Raw genomic sequence first — 23,437 nt, forward strand, 5'->3', positions numbered from 1 at the left:
TATCCAGTGATCAGCTGTGTGGCTGCATGTGCAAATCCATAATTCTAATTTGATTCACTTACATTATTATTATTATTATTATTATTATTTATGAGCCCTGTAAACTGTTAATACCTCAACCAGCTGATTAAACACGTACAATCAGTTGAACTCCAGCCTGTTTGGAATGAACACCTGCAGCTACAACGGCGCTTTAAGGATAAGACTGGTGACCCTGTGTTGGACCGTCATGCCTGTCATTTATAGCGTTATACTGCCATCTAGTGTACATTCACAAGAACAGCATTTCTGCCGTTCCAGTGAATTCCAAACAGCAGTTGTGGTTCTTGTTGTTATCATTGGTATTGTGATATTATGGTATGTTCTATTATTATTAATTGTAGAAAGTACCCATTTCTGTATATGTATTGCTAGTTAGTTGAATTCTTCGTGTTCAAAAACAATATTAGGGCGCTTTGGAGCTCAGAACTGACCATAGACTCTGCTTATACTTTTACTCTGGAGGAAATCTATAAATAAAACACAATACAGACAGTAGAACAAGCTGACACGAGTCTTTACTGTGCTCAGGTTCAGGTGCTCTAATGTTTTAGAATGAGTTTCAGCAGTTGCAGTCAAATAAACTGGAATTCTGGGAATGCTGCGGCCCCTACTTTATAAATACATTTCAATGGAAAGCACTTTGAACTGCCATCAGTATGAGAAGTGCTCTATAAGCACATATTATTATTATTATTATAATTATTATTATTATTATTATTATTATACATTCCCCAACTTCATATGTGGAAAACAGATCTTTTTTTCATTTGTGTACAAAAAAAAAATCCAAAGATTGTTGATTGTTTATTGAAGACCCTCTTTAGTCCAGTCTTTTCCCTCTTCTTTACTTTCTGTATGTGTTCTTGTGTTTCAGCGCTCCACACTCCACCAGTAGGTGGCGGTAAAGCACCTTACGGTCCTGCAGAGCGTCATTCAGACAGAAGTTTCAGTTTCCCGCCCAAACCGTGAGGAAGAGGAGGTGAGATGGCGGGTCAGTGAGGAGCTCCGAGGAGTAAAGGTCAGAATTAGAGGTCAGTAAACGGGTTTATGCTGAATTAAACTCTAGTTAAACATTATTAGAGGAGCTTCTTTAGAGGCCGTTTTAAGAATTGTGTTGTTGAGCTTCACTCAAATAAAACAGTGCTGTGTTATGATTCACACAGAAATACAGATGTTTTACATCATCAGCTGATAATCTGTTAAAAGCGTTTCATCCAAAATTATTACTCATCAATAAACAGCATATTTTTGAAATGACTTTCTTAAAAATCAGGTCTAAAATCAAATCAGTATTATTTAAAATTGTGCACTTTATTCAGTGGATTATACTGATTATAGTAATAACTGACTCCCTATAATATTGAGTGAAGCTACTCAGAGTCTGAGTGCTGTACTGTAACACTGTGTACCTGGTGTGATGAGTATTAATGACATCTGGAGCTTCAGTTCTGTAAATTCACATAACCAGACTGTTTATTATTTACATTATTTACATCCTGAAATCACAGTACTGTTATTATTGTTGCATCTTGAAGTGCTCAGCAGATATAAATGGATATTTAGCGCTTAAAGTTGATGTGTTTTACTGGGACAAGAAATGCAGGCAGTGGAACTGAGTATTTGAAACCTGAACAGTTATATAACTTATATAGACAGAACTCTGCAGTTTACACAGCACAAGTTTTTTCAGTTTTTGACATCATTTGAAAAAAAATCCTGCTGGTCTTTACATTGTGTGTAAATCTCATGATGAATGGACTGAAAGAAACGGCCCAGAATTACTTGGTAAAAACTCTGGTTCCATTGACTTCCATTAAAAGTAAACCATGTTTTTTCCTTCTCCTGTAAAGTTACCATTTTGGAGATACGAGGTTTTCGTCCGACAGCAGCGATGTGCTGGTTAAACTGGTGACCAGCTATGCTGGTTTATACTGTTTTTTCTAGGTGGGATAATCTTTAGTCGTGTCAGCTCTGCAGCACCAGACAGCACTGACCTCACATACGATCTTTAACAGCACATTTCACTTTAAACTCTTCCATTTTTCAGGATCCAGACAGCTTTTCCAGCTTGATGATTGACTGATGTCCATTACTGTCCATAATGGAGGATCCAGTTCACTTTTTCAAATGTAAAGAGGATTCCAGCTGCAGACCCAGGTCTCAGCACAGAAATGCAGCAGAAAGCAGTTTGAGGCTGTTTCACCATCGTATTTGGAGCACCAGCAGTGACCGTCAGCCAGGACAGATGGAGACACTCAGTTCATACAGGCTTATTCAGCCTGAGGCTTGTTGGAGTAGCTGTGGACGAGGTTCATGCAGCTGTTCAGTGGTGAGTACATGTACTTATGGGTTTCTAATGTTATTGTTGTTGGCTGTTATTAACTGGTGTCCTTTTCGTTTTTCTCTGGTGGGTGTGACCACCGTTTAGCTCAAATACAAATCAGAGTGCCTCGCCCTCTGCCTTAAAGAGGCATTGGTTTGATTTAGGCAGAGGTTCTTCAATATAAGGAATTCTGCCTTGACCCAATTTTAGCCCAGTGGTCCCTGGATGTTCTTATTCAGAGTGTAGCTCTGTGAGGTTACTCTCGTATGGCTGTATGATGTATGATGACAGAGAGTCCTGGAACAGATGTGTCCCTGTGGAAAATTGAAGGCACCCTTACACATCAGCACAGACGCTGCGTTCAGAATCGCTCCCTATAACAGAGATAATGCGCTATATAGTGTCAGCCATTTTCTAGTGTTGTTCGAAACCTCAACTGTAAATTTCGCTCCCTAAATAGTTCACTATGGAATACCCATAATGCATTGCAAGCTTTAGTACACAGCAGAGGGCACCACAGGGCAATTTTTAATACAAACGTAGGATGATATTATATTAACTACCAAAAGTAATGACATTTATGAGCTGCGACTATATGAATTTATGACCACTAGTTAATGTGTTTTGCTTGCTCACCTTAAAGCAGAGGTCACTAATAGGTGGACCGTGGTCCGAGTCCGGACCCAGACGCTGTCCTATGCAGACCTGGACCTGTAACCGATAAACTATGGAGAATTATTTAACTTTGATGGGGTGGTCCTCATTTAGTCCGCGTACCTTTTCTAACCATTACAGCACCGGTTTAGCAGCCCGGAGACTCACAGACTAATCGGATGCGTTGTAAATATCACATGTGATGCTACTCAGCCAATCAGATCTGTGCATTACAATGAGTACTGAGACTCGAGTGAGTGGCGCTCACACAGGGGAGGGACGAGGCGAGAAACAGCAGTCAGAGAAGAAACTGAGTCAGAGGGAGGTTATTTCACATGACGTGATCTAAAAAGAGAAAACTGATGATAAACATTATTGAAATATGACTGAACTGTACTTTATTTGATTGGACATTCAGTTGTTGACTGTATAAGATGCTGATATACCTACTAGGCTGCTTCAGTAAACAGTATATGGCACTGAATCATGATGTAAGTTAGACATTATGATGTTCCGGACCTTTGCTTGATGAAATTTTCTCTAACTGGACCTTATTGAACTTTAATTAAAGACCCCTGATCTAAAGTTTTACCTCAGCATCCTCTGATGGTCAAAATCGCTCCATTAGAGAAGTGGAACAGCTGATGTTCATCATGATCCTGTATCTCTCTGTGCCCTCATTAATTATAGCTGCTAGTAATGAACGTCTGCAAATAATCTAAGGTAAATAAATACACAGTTCATGTAGTGACATTATTGGAAGGAATCACATGTTCAAACAGCTTTCCACCAAAATTTCCATCTATAGGGCTGCATGCTGACAGGTGGTGGCAGTTCCCCAAAGAATAATGTGTTTCTATCACATTTTCTTAGTCTCAGAAGAGTAAAGAGTCTTTGATGGCCAATTTCTGAATTATTTGTGCACTAGACTCTCGTCAGGAGAAAAGAGAAGCTTAACATAAACATTGTAAGACGTTCTGTAGTTAACTGTATTTTACCTGACTGAAGTGTAATAATAAACTTTAGAGTTTATTTCAAAATCTACTGTCCTGTTTATCAAACCTTTCTACACAAACATGGAGTCAGCTTTCTTATTCCAAATTGACATTCCGCCTTAAATGGCGCCGTTCAGTGATTACATTCTGAGATGTTGGGGTTCAGCATGTAACTGGTGCAGCATTTAAAGTGGAACAGAAAAACAGACGACAGTGAACAGGATTTTTGACTAGTCTATGGAAAAACTAGGCCTCAGATATGAGGCAGCATTCATAACCATTTCAGAAAGTTTCTCTAGAACAGAGCATTTCACACCAAACCGCTCTGAATAAACACTTAATAAATTTAATTTAGATTAACAGAAAGTAAGTAATAAGAAGGATAACAAGTCATTATTTTGAGAAGTCATAATTAAAAAGGTCAAAGCCAAACATCAGAAATAAGTCAAAATTTTGACAAACTCTTGCCAAAAATTGAGAACATTTTGTTCTACCTGGTGGGAATTGGTTTCCATAGTTACTCCAGCCATCGCAAAACAGGAAAAAAACGAACAAGAACTGACACAAGAAATGAAAAGAAACAAGAAATGTTCTGCTTGCATAAATATTCACACCCCTGTGCTTCAAACACACACATATGGAACAAAAACAATCTTCAAGGCTTTTTCTTAATTTATTTGTGAATTAGACAATAACTAGTGTCCAGGATTAGTTAGGGCTACTAAAGTCTGCCGTGTACATAGAAAGGAAGTCTTTGGGATCTTTGTACAGTGGAAACTTGAACCAGGAGAACCTTATATAAAATATAACAGACCCACTTTGAGACTGAGTGTGTTCATGAGGAGTAGAAGGAAAAGTAGTTCCTGTAGAATTACAGCAGTAATTGATGTTGTGTTGATGTGTTTATTAAATGTGGGGGTTTATGTTGTGAAGGATCCTCCAAGCGAGAAGGGTCTGGCTGCAGACTTGCGCTCTCAGCCTGACCTGCACTCTATGAGGTTGTAACAACATAAGTCAATGTAGTACCGATTACTTCATAACAACGTCTTCTCAGTGTTGTTACAACCTCCTAGACAGTTGTCAGACAAGGTCATCACAACTTTCTGAGGAATCACATTTCAACGTTGTGACAGTGTAGAAAAGCTCCAAGCAGACGACGCTGCGGGTCACAACGTAACTGTGTCTGCAGGGCCGTTAGGAATGAAACCTGATGGTTTTGCTTCCTAACAGGAATTGGCTTGATGGTTGCCGTTAGAGGCCATTAGGAAACGATCAAATGTGGAATCAGCCCCAGAAGACCTGATTAAACGATCAGAATCCTTTACACTGTGATATCAACCCATCAGGAAAACACAGAACACCATTAGCGACTACTGAAAACCACCAGGAACCAACAGACACTTTTAATGGGTTCTATCATTTTTTTCAACAGGGAGGTGCATTAAATGTAACTCTCTAGCTGTGGTATGGATGAAAAAAGGATTAAGTGTTGATGTCGCTAAGCAGCAGCAGCAGCAGCCAAAAGTCCCCGAGCCATTGGGCCCTTCCTGTTGTGGTGGCAGAGAGTGCATGTGCACGTGAGTGCAGGTCTGCAGTCAGACCCTATTGTGCTGCAAGCTGTACTTCTCTCTGTACTTCACACGTCCTGAGCTGACATTTAAAGTAACACTTACAAAGAAAGATAAAACAGAAAACCAGACTTCAGACTGCTACAGGGTGAGTAATCTGCAGATAGCACTGCTACACCACACTAGTGTTGAGTTTAAAGCGCAGTTAAACGCTGTTTATGTGGTAAATACACAGCGCTTTGTTTACTTCATCTCCTGCTGAACCGTTGTTTACAAACATGTCAGACCCGCTATGAAGAGCTCGGAGCTCTCAGTGCAGAATAGTGACTTAGTGTTACACCACAATCACAACACTGTACAGTACTCACTGTTATACATCACTATTATGATTATTATTACATTAGATTAGACTCTTTTATTGTCCTCCAAAGAGGACACTGTTTTCACAGTCTGTACCATTTGTACATTGTGTTGGGACAAACAGCAGTCAGACATTAGAAATGTATAAATACATTTATATAAACATAAAATCAGACTTAAGTACAAGCAGCCCCACCCATAAAGCACCAGCATACCATCTGGAGTGTTCTTGAAGCTGCAACTGACAACCTAGTCAAAGTGACCGACACTGTGTCATCAGTTTTTGTAAAGAAGTGTGTTTATAAATATACAGCCTCATGTTGCTCGTGTGCTGTATATGTCACATATTGTGAATTGCATTTAAGATTAGAGACACCAGTGGCTGGAACCAAATCCTTGCCCAGTAATTCTGATTCTGACAGGGCCTGTGTGCCCATTACTGCATTTAAAAGTAGGCATTGTGAAGCATCATTTTAAGTGGAGTAGCTTGTTAGAGGCTGATATGAGTGAAGATATAAAACTTTTTGCAAAGTGGGCTTTTTTACATGCTATTGTTCTGTATGTGTGGCGTGATGGGAGCAAGGTGAAGAAACGGTGCTGTGGAGTGTATCAGGGTCTTGTGCTTCTCTAAGAGACCTTCTTAAATAGTCTTATTGTTGAGGTTTGCCAAGTTGTAAGCCCTGTGATATTTGAGTTGCTGTGTAATGTGTGACTTGATCTTTTAGAAACAAGTTGAAAAATACAGCATGAAAGGCTCAGTTATGCTTCTATAAATGAACAGGAGCAACAATTGTGCTAAATGTAGTGCCTTTAATATTATTAGCATTACAGAACAGCAAGGATTTATTTCAGCGCTGGGTTCAGCCAGTGTGATGTTTCAGATTTGGTAGGTAAAGTTGTTTACTGTAAAAGAGATGAAGTACCAGTAAGATTCCTGTGATCTTACTTATTCATAAAACAAATACAAACAATAACTCAGACTAGAGGTCTGATTATTAATACCCGCTCCTGCCCGATTCAACCACTAATCACGTCCACCTGCGACCGCAAAATCTAGTGTGATTCTTGTCCACTCCTGCCCACAAAACCAGGCACCATTTTTGCCCGTACTGGCCCGCTTCAACCACATGCAATGCCCACCTGCACCCACCTACTCTGGGCTATGTTTGTGGTCGTCGTCCACTCCCGCCTGCGTTTGCTGTAACCTGCTTCACTGATTTAGGACATATCTGTGCAAATCTAATGACACGGCAGAGTCTCCAGACCCATCATGCCTCTGCACACCAGCCGCACAAATAAACGCTTCACTGTTGAAAATATTTTGTGTACTTGAGGCAAATCAACACCATGTAAACCTTAACGTGGCACCACACAATGAGCGGGACATTACATGACGTCAGTGTCGACAGACAAGCTTGACATCACTTTTTAAGAATATTGTGTCAGCGTTATATTGTTAGCTAATTGCTCTAAAAGACGTCTGCAAGTCAGCTGAAATTAATTTGAAGCTAAAACAGAGACTGAAGCTAAAACCGCCCCACTCAGCCAGCCTTAACACCCACCCGCACAAGCCCGCAACCTGTTGACTGTTTATCTACAATAGCCACGGTGCTTCAAAATGAATTCCGCTCGCAAATTATTTAGCAGATCACGTGGGACCTGCAGGTGAACCTGCCTGGTCCAGACCTCTAACTCAGACTTGATGAGATATTTAAGAAGCTTCAGTTTTGTTCACAAAGGAAATGGGTAAACAGTTAAAAAGTGTGTGTAGTGTAGTGTGGGTAGATTTGTAGTGTAGTGTGTATGTGTTGTGTATGTGTAGTGTGTGTAGTGTATTGTGTGTATGTGTGGAGTGCAGTGTGTGTGTGTAATGTAGTGTGTATATGCGTTGAGTGTATATATACACTGATCAGGCATAACATTACGACCACCTCCTTGTTTCTATGCTCATTGTCCAGCAGCACTGCTGTGTCTGATCCACTCGTACCAGCACAACACATACTAACACACCACCACCACATCAGTGTTACTGCAGTGCTGAGAATGATCCACCACCCAAACAGTACCTGCTCTGTGAGGGTCTATGGGGGTCCTGACCACTGGTGGGCTTAATGGGCACACTTACCCTCTTTTGTTTCATGTTGTTTTTATTTGTTAATTTATTCATGCAGTTTATTTTTTAGTTTAACCTGATTGTAGTTTATTCTGATTAACTTTCATTTTATTTCATTCATTTCACAATCCCTTTAAGCTGTAAATTCCCAGCTGCATTGAAAATGAGTCACTCTCAATGTGTAATCAGAATAAAGCTTAACTGACCAAAACCAGATCAAACCAAAACAACACACGCACACGCATGCACACGCACACACAGCTGTTTTTAATGTAACAGACACCACCAGCTGACTCATGTCATTCGTTGTGTATTTCCAGTGTGGGAGGGGGAACGAAGAATGAGTGGTTTTCTGAGATGAGGTGTGTGATGTGATGTGATGTGTGTTTACCACAGTTTCCCTTTTTCAGTCAGTACCCATGCTGACATAAACACAGCTCATCTCCAGCTTCACTGAGCAGCTCATTCTGAGAAAGACTGCAGTGATAAACACCTCCTCCAGTTTAGTACAGAACCTCAGTAAAGTACTACAGCATTATATTAGAACAGGCCATGGAGGGTAACACTTTATTTGGAGTGGTCCTTTGTAGATGATCAATAAACTCTCAAAAGGCTATCAATAACATATCAACAACATATGTGTAAATTTGCAGTAATGAAGAACATGAACATTCAAGTGAATATTTTCTTACAGTTTGTAGACGGACAACAGTTCTTTCTGATTAACGTATCGACATGAAGTAGATATGTTGTTTATATGTTAATTACATTAAGTAGACATTTCTTACACTAAGACGTTTTGTTGATACATTACTTACATTAAGTAGATTTTTTGTTGATACGTAAATTACATTCAGTAGATGCTTTGTTGACATTACTTAAATTAAGTAGATGTTTTGTTGATGTTACTTACATTAAGTAGATGTTTTGTTGATGTTACATTAAGTAGATGTTTTGTTGACACATTACTTACATTAAGTAGATATATTGCTGATGTGTTTCATTAGGTAGACATATTCTTGGTGTTACTTACATAACAGCTTGTTGAGCACCTAGAGATGACATGTATTATACCTGTTACGTGTTCAGTAACTTCTCAGGTAAACATATACAGTTATGAAAGTGGACACTCCAAATAAAGTGAAAAACAAGTGCATTCAGTAAATTATTAACAGACTTTATTTAAACAGTTAAACAAAATATTTACATACACAGTTTAAAACGGTAACAAATCTTCAATGCATTGTCATTTCAACAGTTCAAAACAAACAGAGAGCCTTCTGCTCTAGGACAAAAGATAAAAGATACAAAACAAAATGTGTGTCTCTGTGTGTGTGTGTGAGAGAGAGAGGGGGTGGTGTGTTTGTATTAGTGTAAATATGCAGATATCATCAACGTCACTTTCTGAAACTGGTAACAGGAACGTCCATTTCACTTAGGGAGGTTAAATGGCAAAAGCAAACCATTCTTTTTCATGTCATCGATCTTCTCTTTCAATTCTCCTGCTATTTTTTCTTGGCATTTGGTGGCAAATTCTGCTAGTTTCCCTGCCTTGAAAGGGACTGATTGAAATTGCTGTTTGTCAGCAATATACAGCTCAGCTATTGGAGCCAGCTGGGCCACTGCATTTCGGGACACTTTTTCCTTTTGGAAGGCTCTTGTCATGGTTAGTCCCTTTTTGGTGTGTTTCAGCAGCCTCTGATAACGCTTCACCACATCATCAATGTTGTTTGCTAAAAGAAAACAAAACAGACAGACAAGAGTTGTTATTATTATTATTATTATTATTATTATTATTAATAATCAAGAAATTAAGTTCCTTTATAAAATGGATAATTACAGTTCTAAAATGTGTGATGTTAATGGAACAATCTTTGAATCTTATGCTGCTTGCATGGACCACCTAATGTGTGCTGATGAAGTAAGAAGCTGTCTTTTTTTTAACTGAGGGGCTAACAATCTTCTTAACTAGAACTAAGCTGGTCAGCTTGCTAAAAGGCTAAAAGATAACAAACATGCTAAACAATGCCATCATTAATATCGGGGACTTGAATTAAAATACTTTTGATATGATTCACGGTAAAACGGCAATATACAAATGCCACTTGAATGGATTACATGCTTCAAATGTTAACTTCAGGGCCATTTGAAACCCCCTGAGCTTTTATGGCGCTTTTTCTTTAGGAAATGTGTGGAGAATAAAAACAACTGTGGATGGTGTGTAGGAAGCAGTTCCTTTAAATCATTAGTAAGTGTAATAAAGCAGTGTGATGCCTTCAAGACTATAGGAGCTAGGAAATGCAGATAAACTATGTGTTTTTCCTATTTTGCCTTAATTTTTGATGTCAGTGATCACTGCAAAAATACAAAATTTAAGCTGTTACACCATTTTTCAGCATTTGTTCCTCTAGTCTAGCATTGTTTGTTTTGGTTTTCGTCCTGTAAGTCAATAGAACCATAAAAACCACATTAAAAGTGGCTAAAAATCAGTGTATGGCATACATACAAGTGAGCACAATACAAACTCTTTACATTCACAATTAACAAAAAAAGATACTATGGGCTATTGTTATAACAAAATTAAGTAATATCTAATTATAAGTAATTATCAATAATGCCCTAACTACCTCATTTAAAAATATTATCAGCAGTGAGTTATGAAATTCAACTGCAATAATATAACAAAGAAAGAAAATAGTGCTGCTAAGAACAATTTTTAGGATTCAATTCATCTATTCATTTTTTATCAAGGCATTCATTAAGCTAAATTGTTTATTTCAATACCAAAAATCTGTAGGACAAAACAAAGATTAAAAAATGTACAAAAAGAAAAAAAGTAAAAAATAATTTCTTATTCAGTACAATTAGCAATTTTAAAACTGAAACCTGCCTTGCTAAACTGACAACAAGAGCTTCATTTTAATGACTGGTTAAGAAATTTGTGGCACAAAAAAACTTCTGCACCCAGAGAAAATGGCTGGGATGGCAAACAAATTAACTTTTACCTAGTCAAAAGCGTTTATTATAATGACTGGTTATGTATTTCTACAACCCCATTTCCAAAAAAGTTGGGGTGCTGTGAAAAATGTAAATAAAAACAAAATGCGATGATGTGCAAATCATTTAAACTCTATGTTCATATGGAAATAGAACAAAGAGAACATACGGTGATTTTATCATCTATGGTACATAATATCATGAAAAGATTCAGAGAATCCAGAGAGATCCAGAGATCTTTGGGCCCTCAGGTGGAACAGCATTAAAAATAGACATGATTCTGTAGGGGAAATCACTGCATGGGCTCAGAAACACTTCTGAAAAACACTGTCTGTGAACACAGTTCATCACTGTATCCACAAACGCAACTCTACCATGCAAAGACAAAATCATATATAAACAGGACCCAGAAACGCCATCACCTTCTCTGGGCTTGGCCTCTTTTAAAATGGACTGAGGAGAAGTGGAAAAGTGTTCTGGGGTCTGCCGAATCAAAATCTGAAATTCTTTTTGGAAATCATGAACACTGCATCCTCCGGGCTAAAGACCACTCAGCTTGTTATCAGTGCACAGTTCAAAAGCCAGTATTCATGATGGTATGGGGGGGCATTAGTGCACATGGCGTGGAAGACACCATTAATGCTGAATGATATATACATGTTTTGGCAACATATGCTGCCATCCAGACAGCGTTTTTTTCAGGGAAGGCCTTGATTATTTCAGCAAGACAATGTCAAACCACATTCTGCAAATATTACAACAGCATTGCTCCATATTAAAAGAGTCCGGGTGCTAAACTGGCCTGCCTGCAGTCCAGACCTGTCACCACTGAAAACATTTGACACTTAATGAAACGAGAAATACAAGAGAGACCCTGAGCTGTTGAGCAGCTGAAATTTTGTATCAAGTAAGAATAGGGAAAACATTTCGCTTTCAAAACTACAGCAATTGGTTTCCTCTGTTCCCACCATGCTTACAGAGTCTTGTTAAAAGAAGAGGTGATGAAACACAGTGGTAAATATGCCCCCGTCCCAACTTTTTTGTAAAGTGTTGCTGCCATCATATTCAAAATGGGCAAATATTTTTTAAGTAACAATAAAATTTCTCAGTTTTAGCATTTGATATGTTGTCTATGTACTATTTTCAATTAAATATAGGGTTTAAATCATTTGCACATCATTGCATTCTGTTTTCATTTACATTTTGTGCAATGTACCAAGATTCTCTGTTAGAAATTAGATATTTCAGCACTAACTTTGGTCTCTACTGATGAATTCGCAGTCCCATTACTGAATCATCTATGCCCGTCTACATGACTGTCACACATTGCTCTGGCTCTAACTCTCTGGAAGACTCCATCTCCCAGAATCCTCTGAACGAACACATGACTGTGACATCATCCTACTCTACCTATGAGAGATCTGCCTCACTGGATTACTGATTCTGTGCACCTGCTCTATGCCCTATATGACCTAGTTATGACAGTTTATAAGCCTGGGCTTTTAGCTTTAGACAGCAAGGTATTGCTTCTATTACGAGCTACTGAGGGTTCTTTTCCTGATGTTTTTATTTCATTCTGGTTCCACCTTTCTACTCTGTTTTTGACTTTGCCTTTTGTCTCATCCCTATTGGATTTGTTTTTTCTTGTTCGTTATGTTCACCTATTTTTATATTTTGTCTTTACTAGATTTGACCCTTGCTGAGGATGACTTTGGATAACGCTTCTTTTACTCTTCTTATGTGCGAACGTCTGGCTGATTCTGTCACGTTACACCATGAGACTAGATTTAACCACATAACCTGTTTAGTTCCTTTTAAATTGGTTTGCTAAATCAGTGTGCCCAGGTATTTCTTTGCTCTGAGATGTATTTACCACATGCTTTGTGGATGTTGATGGATTTTTTGTTTTTCTGCCACTCCCAGCATGGAACTGTTACTTTGACCCAATTACCCTGATATCATAGCAACCACCAGCAACCATCTAGCAACCCCCTAGCAACCATCTGGGATACCACAGCAACCATTTAGCAACACCGTAGCAACTACCTGGTGCAGAATTGACCCCTTGGATGAATCCAAGAACCAGAACCAGAAGGCCAGCCTTGTATCTGGAAAATATTTTTTAAAGATGGGACCGATCCGGTCTGATAACAGTATCGGGTCCGATATTGAGGTCACTCATCGGATATCGGACGGACAGGGCCGATCCACTTACCGATCCATATTCCAGTCCACAGCTTGTGCTGGACCATGAACCCGCCGTAACATAACATAACAGACAGGTTGCCAATCCAGATTCCATTCCACATCTTACCATAAACCTACGCCAACTTCAGTCTGTTAACTGAGCAAATAACATTATATAACATGCTTTACAGAAACGTGATACACTTCCAACAGACAACTGAAAGGCTAAAGAGATCACAGAGAAGCTGCTCTACTTCATCATACTTGATGAACAACAGCTATCTGTAGTGGAAAATGTCAGAATTCACAGCCTGTTGGAGCACTTAGAGCCCATGCATCTGCCATCCAGAAAATATAATTCAGAGATGGTTATACCTGAACTGTCCAACCAGGTGTCATCACCGTTAGCGGCACAGTTAGCTAGATGTTAAAGCCATGAGCTTCAAAACTGATATTTAGAGCTCAGATGTGGGCCCAGTGTCTCTAATAAGTGTCACTGTACACTTGGTGAACATATGCACTACAGAGTGCAGTGAATCAGGTAAAAAAGTGCAGGGGGTCATACACAAGCAGTTCAGCTGCAGCGTCCATTACAGGCATGCTTAGTGATTGGAAGATTAAACACCTTAAATACAACCTTAAACACAATAACAATACATGACAATATTAAAGTAAAAAAATAAGCTCTTGTATCGCAATCTGTATCAGTATCAGCATCTGTGTATCTAACTCAGTTTGGAACTGGAAAAAATGTGGACCAGCCCATCACTAATATATTTGCATGTACAGGCAACAGGCTTGATGTCACAGGCAGCATTAGAGAAAATCTGGGTCCAAGCCCCCATGAACATCACTAAGGGCAACAGTGGCAAGGAAAAACTCCATGAGAGGAAGAAACCTAGAGAGGCTCAAAAGGAGAAGGCTTTCTCTTCCAGTTGACACTGAATAGAAAACAAAAACACAACAACAAAAACGCAGGAGCAACATGGACAATATTGGGACACCATAGCAACCACCTAGCAATACCTTAGCAACCATCTGCGATTGCATAGCAACCACCTTGCAACACCTCAGCAACCACCTAGGATATCACAGCCACAGCCTGGCAACACCTTTGCAACCTTCTGCAATAGTATAGCAAACGCCTAACAACACCTTAGCAACCAACAGGGATACCACAGCAACTGCCTAGCAGTGCCTCAGCAACCAGGACATAAGCTCACATTACATATTAAAGAAAACAGATCATAAGACAGAGATAATGCTTCAGAAGATAAAGCAGTTAGAGACAACTGTAAACTGCTTTTAAAACTTAACTGGGGTTACACAATAATTCTATGGTGTTGCTATGAGGTTTCTAATGTACTCATCCTTGTTGTTATGGCACTGCTTAGTGGTTGTTAGATGTTTACTGTGTTGCTAGGCCATTTCTATTATTATGCTATTCCAATTGGTTGCTAAGTTGATACAACTAGGCCATTGCTGTGCTGTCTCAGGCGGTGCTAAACTGTAGGTAAGCCATTGCTGTGCTATCTCAGGCGGTGTTAAACTGTAGTTAAGCCATTGCTGTGCTATCTCAGGTGGTGCTAAGTTGTTGTGAAGCTATTGTTGTGCTGTCTCAGGTGGTGCTAAGTTGTTGTGAAGCCATTGCTGTGCTATCTCAGGTATACCCATAAAATACCCAGTTTCAAATTAATAGATTTTTCAAAATTTCTTATAGTCCCAGTCCTAAAAAATAAAAATAAAAAAAATCAAAGACTGAGTAATCAAAGACCAAACACATTTGGCCAAATAAATTCTAAAGGTGAAAATATAAAAAATCATAAGGACAATCAACGTAACACAAACAACCTACAGCAATAGGTTTAGAATAACTATTAAACTATTTACTGTTTGCTTATTGAAAATAGAAATCACTGTAAAGTCCCTCTCACATTTAAGACATGGCAGCAAGCAGGATTAGTGTGATGTATGATATATACATACCTCATTTATTCCTGTTCTTTTCCTTTCTTTTATGCTTATCCTTTTTCCTCTTGAATTTCATTTTCTTCATCTTGGTTCTCTTCTTTTTCTTGTGCGAGTCTTTCCCACTTGAGTCTTCCTCATCAGAAGAGGATGAATCATCACTCGAGTCCTCCAGACTCTCAGTTGAATCCTCCAGGCTCTTGGGTTTATACTGATTATCTGATAGAAGCAACAAAACAGACAACAAAAAATGTAATATGATTAATCTCATTTGCCAAATTTGACCATGAAGACTTAAAAATCAGCGAATTTTGTTAAAGCTATAAGAGTGGACAAAATAAGCTTAATTGGAACATATGTATTTCTTCTAATAATGGAAATAAAAACTCTAAATGTGCTGTGACACTTCATCAGTGACAATATCACTCCTGCCAAGACACTGAACACAGCTTAATGCAGCGATGTCTAAATCCAGTTCTGGTGATCTACTGCCCTGGGAAGTGTGCTTCCAACTCCATTCTAAACACGTCTAATCCATCTAATAAAAGCTTTCAGGAGCATCTGAATAGTAGAGGCAGGTGTGTTGAAAATCTCCAAAGCAGAAGATCACCAGGATGACAGTTAGGCACTCCTGTCTTAATGTGATTCTTTGTCTTTGAATGATGATCTACAAGGACAGTAGTTCTAAGCTAATTAAGTACTGTTCTTCTTTGAATTTCAACTGCAACCTCCACAGAACAACCACCCATACTATCACTACTACTACTACTACTACTATTAATAATACTAATACTACTACTACTACTACTAATAATAATAAGCCATTTTATAAACTTAACTTTTTGTCATATAGCAATGAACATAACATAGCACTGTTTAATGCAGTTTGCTTATACCTCCTTTTTATACTTGTGGCCACCAAATTACCACCATAAGTCTTATATTGTGCCAATCTGATGATGCCCCTCTTCTCACACTGGGGCTGAATCTCAAACAGCTCCCTGCTGCCTACACAGTGCACTACAGAGCAGTTTAAATACTGGATGTTGAACCCCACACTGCATAATATAGCTAAGAAATATTCATTTGTGAATCAAGCCACACCCATGTTCAACATGTAGTGCACTATTTGGATGTAAAAAATCATGAACACAAGAACCTTTTCTTTATAAAAAACCCCTTGAAGAACCATCTATTTTAAGAGTGTAGAGTGACCATAGTTTCTCATTTTCATCATCCATGTCCAATGAGAGCAACAGTGGCTGTAAAATGTTACAACCAATATGTGTATAAATCATATAGTTGGAACAATGGTAAACTTTACAACAGAAGGATCTCAACTTTGAATAGAAGTTAATGGTACAAGATTCTAAGTAATTTTGGAACTTCGTTCTATCCATTCATTAATGTAAAGATCAACTGGCATTTAAAAAACAAAAAAAATGGTGATACAACGTTTTGTTTAAACAGTTACATGTACAGTTAATTGTTCTCAACTTCTCTGTGATTGTATTCTCTCGCTCCCGTTAATTCAGCTCAGGATTTTTGTTACTTTGCTGTTGCTTTTGTTAGTTTTGGTTTGTGAGTCTTGCAACCACTGTTCAGCATTGTATGCTGAACGTGTTGCTTCAAAGCCATTTAAAAGCTGTGTTTGAACAAGAGGGTGTCCACTGTACCCCGCATGAACATCTTTTAACGATGCAGCATTAGCAGATTAACTTAGAGTATTTAATGCTGAAACCACTATATAAGCAGTCTTATTCTCTTTCCTAGTTTAATACTTCTTAGTATTATTTCTGTAGGTAAAAACTTTCAGGTTAGAGCACAGGATGAAGATAGGGGTACATCAAAACCTGCTCTTATTATCATTTTGGATTAGCAAGAAGACATGTCTGTGGCTGAAACTCAAATGTCTTCTTACTCCTTATATAGTGCTCTGCATTGGTCGTGAACGCATGGCTTCTATACCCAAATAGTGCACTAAACGTTAGAGAGGATGTTGTGCAGCTTTAACTGAACTTAAATGACTTTAATGTGGACATTCAATGCACCGTTTGTGTGTACAAACCATTACATAATGACCTATGTAGTGTACACTACATAGGGAGTAGAAAGCCATTTAAGATTGATCCTATATTTTGCCCAGATCTGTTCATACCTTTGGTACTGTAGCACCCATACAGGCTAAGAATGTTACACAAAGCAAAACCACTCAGCTAGATAATCATATCTTTAAACTCTATGTAGGCAACCAAACAGGGAAGAGTGCAAACTACAAAAATGACTGCTACTGAAGAATATGGCAGTTTTCTTAGGGTTCAGCTACAATTTCAAACTACCGTAAAACGCTTGCACATATGATCATACAGATTGTACGGGTAGTGCTGGCTGGTGCTGGTTAAAGTAACGTTCTCTACGCACACGTGGCAGAAGCATTACAGTACAAATCAGGCAGGGGACACAGATTAGGCAGTAACAGGGCTAAAAAATGGCTTCTATCAGCATAACATTCAGAGCAGCTGGGCCTGCACTATTACAGATGGTTCAGAGGGTTTTGCACATAAATAATATTTTGTGAATGACTTAATAAGACTACCTCCTTGTGCACTGAGATGCTCCAGTTGCTGCCGAAGCTCATCATTATGTGCTTCCAGCTCCTTCACCTTGCTTTCTAACAGTTCTGCTTTATTCTTCCAAACCAACAGGTCTTGCTTCATTGGCTGGATTTTACTGCCTCCTACTAAAACAGCATTTGAACAAAGCAACAGAGTTAAGTCAACTTATAGCAACAGGAGTCTAAATATGAACTAAGTTATGTTTTGCAGCTCAGAAACACATGGTGGCATCCAGTGGTCACACCCTTATCTCTAAGACACGCACAGATGCACAAGCTGGGGATGAACGGCCAGGTACATGAAAAAAAACTGACAAGGAGTTAAACCTGTAACTGTACTATTAAGGTACTACTATGTCTTGTTTGGCCTTATTTTGCAGCTTTGGCCACTTCAGAATGGGTACAGTTTGTTTAACGTGCACTGGGCCAATGTAAATTAATTCTAGATTAAAAAATAATGTAATACGAAAAATTCTTAAATATTTTTAAAAGACAAGCTGCTTATTGCTTCTGCATTGACTTACCATTCTCACTGCTCTCTTCCACATCCTTGGGGTTGCCTCGTCCTTTGCGTGTGTTGTACACAGACATCTAGTTAATAATGAACAAAATATGAACTTGATAAATATTTTTTATTTGTTATATATCAATAGAAAAAGTGTCCACCCCTACTCTGCATCCCTCCTCTGAATGTATATAAAATGTACATTAAAATGTTTGTGGCCAAAATCCTCTACAACTATGGTAAAACAGTGTCTCAGTCATCAGGCAGTGAATTCATAACCATTTCATGAAATAGCTTTCGGTGAGGGAGCTTTTAGAGGTGGACGTCTGGTTCCTATCACCACCACTGTGAACAGTTCTGACTCAGCAAGTTTCGAGCGCCGGTTGTAGCTAGGTTAGCTAAGTTTCTCTAAAACAGAGCATTTCACACCAAACTACTCTGAGTGACTCTATTTGCATCCTAATTTAATTACAAAAAGGTGGTGGAATTCCATTTTGCAAAGTCTTTTTTAGTAAGCCAGTGTCAAAAAGCCTGATTAAATTCACTGAGATGCACTGTTGTTAAAACATCAAACATGAAAAACAGGGGGTGAATACTTAGGTTAATTTAAAGGCACTGTAGCTAACGTTAGCTGAAGATAATTAGATTAACGTTAGCAGGTTAGCTGGTTAACCAAAGCTGGAGAGTTAGCTACAAAACTAAATTAATGCTTACATTTAGCTTAATATTCCATATTAGAAAGCAACTTAGAAAGAGCATGAAGTTACACCCACAGTAAAATAAATACACAAAACGGCCCTCACCTAATTCTTCTCTGCCACGACGCCACAGTCCCAACTGTTTTGCTAGCTAACCGATTCAAAAGACGTTAGCTAGTTAGCTTAGCTACCTACGTGGTTTTACCCACTACCATTCGCTGGCCACAAGTAGAGTCAACATACAGCTTATTTAAGCGAATAATGTCATGCATTCAACATTATGAGTTTTCCAGTTAAGATACAACCACGACCTCACTGCCTGAGTGCCTTTTCCAAACAGCAAACATCACAAATACAGCTCTGCTTAATGTTAAATGAGTTAATTAGCCAGCTAGTCTCTACTGACTGACAGCTGCTTTAATGTTACTAGAAAAAAAGATATAGTTTTAAATCACACTATCAATCCAAACATGCACACTTACCTTTCGTGATGTTTATCTTCACATAAGCAGCACTTAAGGCTTTCGGTTGTCCCTTCTTTTAGAAAATCTCCCGGCTGGCATAAACGGTTAATAGTGAGTCCGGTTCTTTGTGTGCTTACGTTCCTGCTTCTGCTTGGCGCGTGTCCTGTCAATCACAACCGTTAGTGTTTCTGATTGGACGATTGCAGTCTTTTGCCCAGAACCACAGTACGTCATGACAGTCCCCGCCAAAATTAAATTCCACTTTTAGGGAGCTCGTATCGTCTATGTTATGGCTAATTTACCGAATAAGCTGATTCAGAAGGTTTATGTTAGGGAGATCAAGAAGACGTTACTGAAGCTTATAGAATGGATGCAGAGGGAACGTCATTTGAAAAGGAAAATGAAATGCAATAAATGCAAGAAAAGAATGAAGATGGTCCCTCATAATTGCAAAGATGGTTACATATGGTAAGTAAACCTGCATTTATTGTGCATTCTTAAGTTCTTAAGTTAAATACATATTTATTTTAAATCATTTTTATTTAAACCATTATTGTTTACACTAATTCTCACTGCTCTCTTCCACATCCTTTGCCTTTCTTGTTATCAAAATAATAAAGGCAAAACAATTCTTTATTTTCAGTGTAGGTAAATGCAAAATTATTTTATTCAAAGCAATTTTGGAGCATTTATGTTGGTCCAATCATCATGAAATCTTCACAGAATGTGAAGGGCAGCTGCTGTGCTGAAATGATGGATATTTTTTTTTTTTTGGACAGCGATCATATGTAGTTATTAACCTGGCTAATAATAATGGTGTATCTGGCTGTTATTCATGATATGAGAGATACAGTTAACACTAATGCACAGCCACCATGTCCAGCTGCTATCAGGTTTGTTTTTCTGTTTACAGCAGTGGCATTGTCAAAGATACATAAAAAAAACTTATTCATTTTACTCACATATCATCCCTATGATTTTTGAAATTACAATTGTATTACAATTCCTTCAGTCTCAAGGCAAATTCTTGAAGGCTGATTCTGTAAACTTACAATGTGCACCTTTAAGGTTGGTGTTGCTGATAAAATGGCCACAGAGTGTAGCTGGCAACTATTTGAACAGTTTTAATATATATTTATAGGAAATGTAAGACACCATGCAGAACAGCAAAGAGCGTAAGAACTGGGAGCTTTTTTTCAACATCACATTCTACCCTGTTCACATGGATGACATACACAGGTATGATCAGGCCATGTCACTATTCCACATGAATATCTGCAATATGATTAACTAAAACTGTCAGCTACAAAAACTATCACATACATTATCATGTAGGGGTTGGGGGTTAGTGGGGTGCTTGAAACATCAAGCTGAGGCTACAGCTTGTTCACATACTAAATATATGGGACTCATCTGAAGAAGCAGAATCATATTGGTTTATTTGTATTCAGGTTTGCACAAGGTCTGAGAATGAGACAGGTGGACATGATCCAGGATGGGATTGCAGGCAGCAGTGCCACCCTCTCAAAAATGTCCAAGAGACTGCGAAAGAGATGCAATAAAAGCATGAAAAAATATAGCAGGAGAGGACAAAGGGTTGGTGGCATCAATGCTGTTGTGCATATAGACGAGAGCAAATTTTGCCACAAAAGGAAGGTAAGTCTACAGACTGCTTTCAACAGGATGTTTAAGAAAAGAGATTCCCTTCTCTGGATTCACACAAAAGGTGTGGCAGGTCATAAGTCACCCTTGTCTAAACTTTTAATTTGCTTATTATTGCTGTTGTGTTCTCGCCTCAAGCTAATGTTTTTTAGGTTCAAATTCATGGTCTAGACCACTGCACAACTTGCACCAAAGAATGATAATTATTATGATTTATGGGTATTTTCAAGTAACCCTCTAGTAACAACTTAAAAATACAAATCCATGAATTTTAACTCATTTTAAAACATGTAGAGATAATGTAATAACTAAATTTATGTCAACAAACCTAAGCACATAAAAAACCTTACATTTACTTGAATATCCAGAACAATGATTTTTTTAAGTTTGAAAAACATAAGCTTTTTTAGCAGTGTCTTAGTGTATGTACATGTTCAGAGTAACTACAATATATAATTATTCAACTGAGAAGGACTTACACTTAAAATAAATTCAGTGTAAAATTGCAGTAATTTACTGGAAGTAATTTCTGTAGCGACTTCATGTTTGTTTACAGTATTCGTACTGTATAATACCATAACATTACTTTACTGTGATTCTAAAGCTGATTCTCTACAGCTGATTACTGTATTTCTACACTCTTTTTTTGTAATCCTGTTTTTCTTAGTTTTACCACATTATCTAGTATAACATAAAAATGAGAGTGAACAGCACCAATTTTTCTTATTAATTTAATTAATTAGTTTTTATAGCAAAAAATTAAATTTTTGTCTATGGTGTATATGAGGTAGGAATAACAGGTTAAAAAATAAACATGTGAAATGAACTGTAGAAGAAAATATAAATGGAGCATAACCAAATGCTGGGAAGCCCCACTGCCATCACTACAATATTCAGAGACAAGCTGCTCAAGACTGTACAAAGTACCAGCCATTTCCCCATTTGATCTGCAAATAACAGCTAATTATGGTAAAATTCAGTATTTTAACTTTTTTGACAAGAAGCTATACAGAGTGCACATTTTTTTGCTGTATTTAAGGAATACTGTAGATTACTGCAGAATTTCCACTGTAAATTAAAAAAAAAATCTTTACAGTGTACTGGTGTCACATAATGTGTCATTTAATGTTAATAATACATCATACATTTTTCTTCTTGAATGTAGTATGCCAGAGACCGTGTTGGCAACACCTGGAGGAGGAGAACATGGGTTTTTGGAATCTTGGAGAGCCGTGGTGATTCCAGAAGACCTGTTCTGCGACTAGTCAAAAGAAGAAACAAGCAGACTCTTCTTCCCATCATCAAACAACATGTGAGGCCGCAAAGTGTAATCATCAGTGATGAATGGCGTGCATACTCCACTCTTAGTCAAGTGGGATATGTCCACCATACAGTGAACCACAGCGTCAACTTTGTTGACCTGGTCACAGGGAACCATACCCAACACATTGAGAGGGCATGGAACACCTATAAACATGAGGTGTGGCGTCTTCGAGGAAACCGAAATGAAAAGGCCTTGAAAGATCAGCTACTGTTTATTGAATGGACCTATTGGCTGGGAAGGAAGCACAGAAAAGGAGTTCTTGGACGGCTTCTGAAGGACATTCGTGTAGAGTAATTGTTCTCTCAGGTAGGCCTGTATGTTAATGTCATGTGTAGCTTTGAGTTGGAGTTTTAATCTTCCTGTCTGAAGCCTTGTTGTTACATTAAGTAAAATGGATGTTCATGTTGTGCACACACACACACACACACTTCTCTTGCACACACTCACATACACATACACTTCCTCTATTGCAAATACTCTCACATACACACAAATGTTTTGTAACTTTTATTTCTATTTAGGATTTTATATGCCTATGCTAAAGGTACATGTTACATGTCCTTTGTTTGTTTTGAACTGTTGAAATGACAATGCATTGAAGATTTGTTACTGTTTTAAACTGTGTATGTAAATATTTTGTTTAACTGTTTAAATAAAGTCTGTTAATAATTTACTGAATGCACTTGTTTTTCACTTTATTTGGAGTGTCCACTTTCATAACTGTATATGTTTACCTGAGAAGTTACTGAACACGTAACAGGTATAATACATGTCATCTCTAGGTGCTCAACAAGCTGTTATGTAAGTAACACCAAGAATATGTCTACCTAATGAAACACATCAGCAATATATCTACTTAATGTAAGTAATGTGTCAACAAAACATCTACTTAATGTAAGTAACATCAACAAAACATCTACTTAATGTAACATCAACAAAACATCTACTTAATTTAAGTAATGT

General features: G+C 38.1%; 2 protein-coding genes across 3 annotated transcripts; one reads left to right on the plus strand and one right to left on the minus strand.

The window, feature by feature from the left end:
* The first annotated feature begins 1,008 nt into the window (after window positions 1-1,008).
* LOC118803949 lies at window positions 1,009-23,147 on the plus strand. Of its 2 annotated transcripts, none has more exons than XM_036564500.1 (3): window positions 1,009-1,073; window positions 2,090-2,371; window positions 22,316-23,147. In XM_036564500.1, the coding sequence occupies exons 2-3, from the start codon at window positions 2,144-2,146 to the stop codon at window positions 22,766-22,768; spliced, it is 681 nt and encodes a 226-aa protein (XP_036420393.1). In that variant the 5' UTR covers window positions 1,009-1,073; window positions 2,090-2,143; the 3' UTR covers window positions 22,769-23,147. The 2 variants fall into 2 exon arrangements, with proteins under 2 accessions (XP_036420393.1, XP_036420392.1); XM_036564499.1 differs by lacking the exons at window positions 1,009-1,073; window positions 2,090-2,371 and adding exons at window positions 20,187-20,727; window positions 20,940-21,144.
* On the minus strand, window positions 9,680-19,612 carry LOC118803950 (protein SREK1IP1-like). Its single transcript, XM_036564501.1, has 5 exons — window positions 19,507-19,612; window positions 18,346-18,412; window positions 17,804-17,947; window positions 15,226-15,426; window positions 9,680-9,788 (listed from the first exon to the last, which is right to left on the minus strand). Exons 2-4 carry the CDS (start codon window positions 18,410-18,412, stop codon window positions 15,227-15,229), a joined length of 411 nt encoding a protein of 136 aa, XP_036420394.1. The 5' UTR covers window positions 19,507-19,612; the 3' UTR covers window positions 9,680-9,788; window position 15,226.
* Window positions 23,148-23,437: the final 290 nt, after the last annotated feature.

The sequence above is a fragment of the Colossoma macropomum genome, unplaced genomic scaffold, assembly GCF_904425465.1.
Source record: "Colossoma macropomum unplaced genomic scaffold, Colossoma_macropomum, whole genome shotgun sequence".
Classification (NCBI taxonomy): Eukaryota; Metazoa; Chordata; class Actinopteri; order Characiformes; family Serrasalmidae; genus Colossoma; species Colossoma macropomum.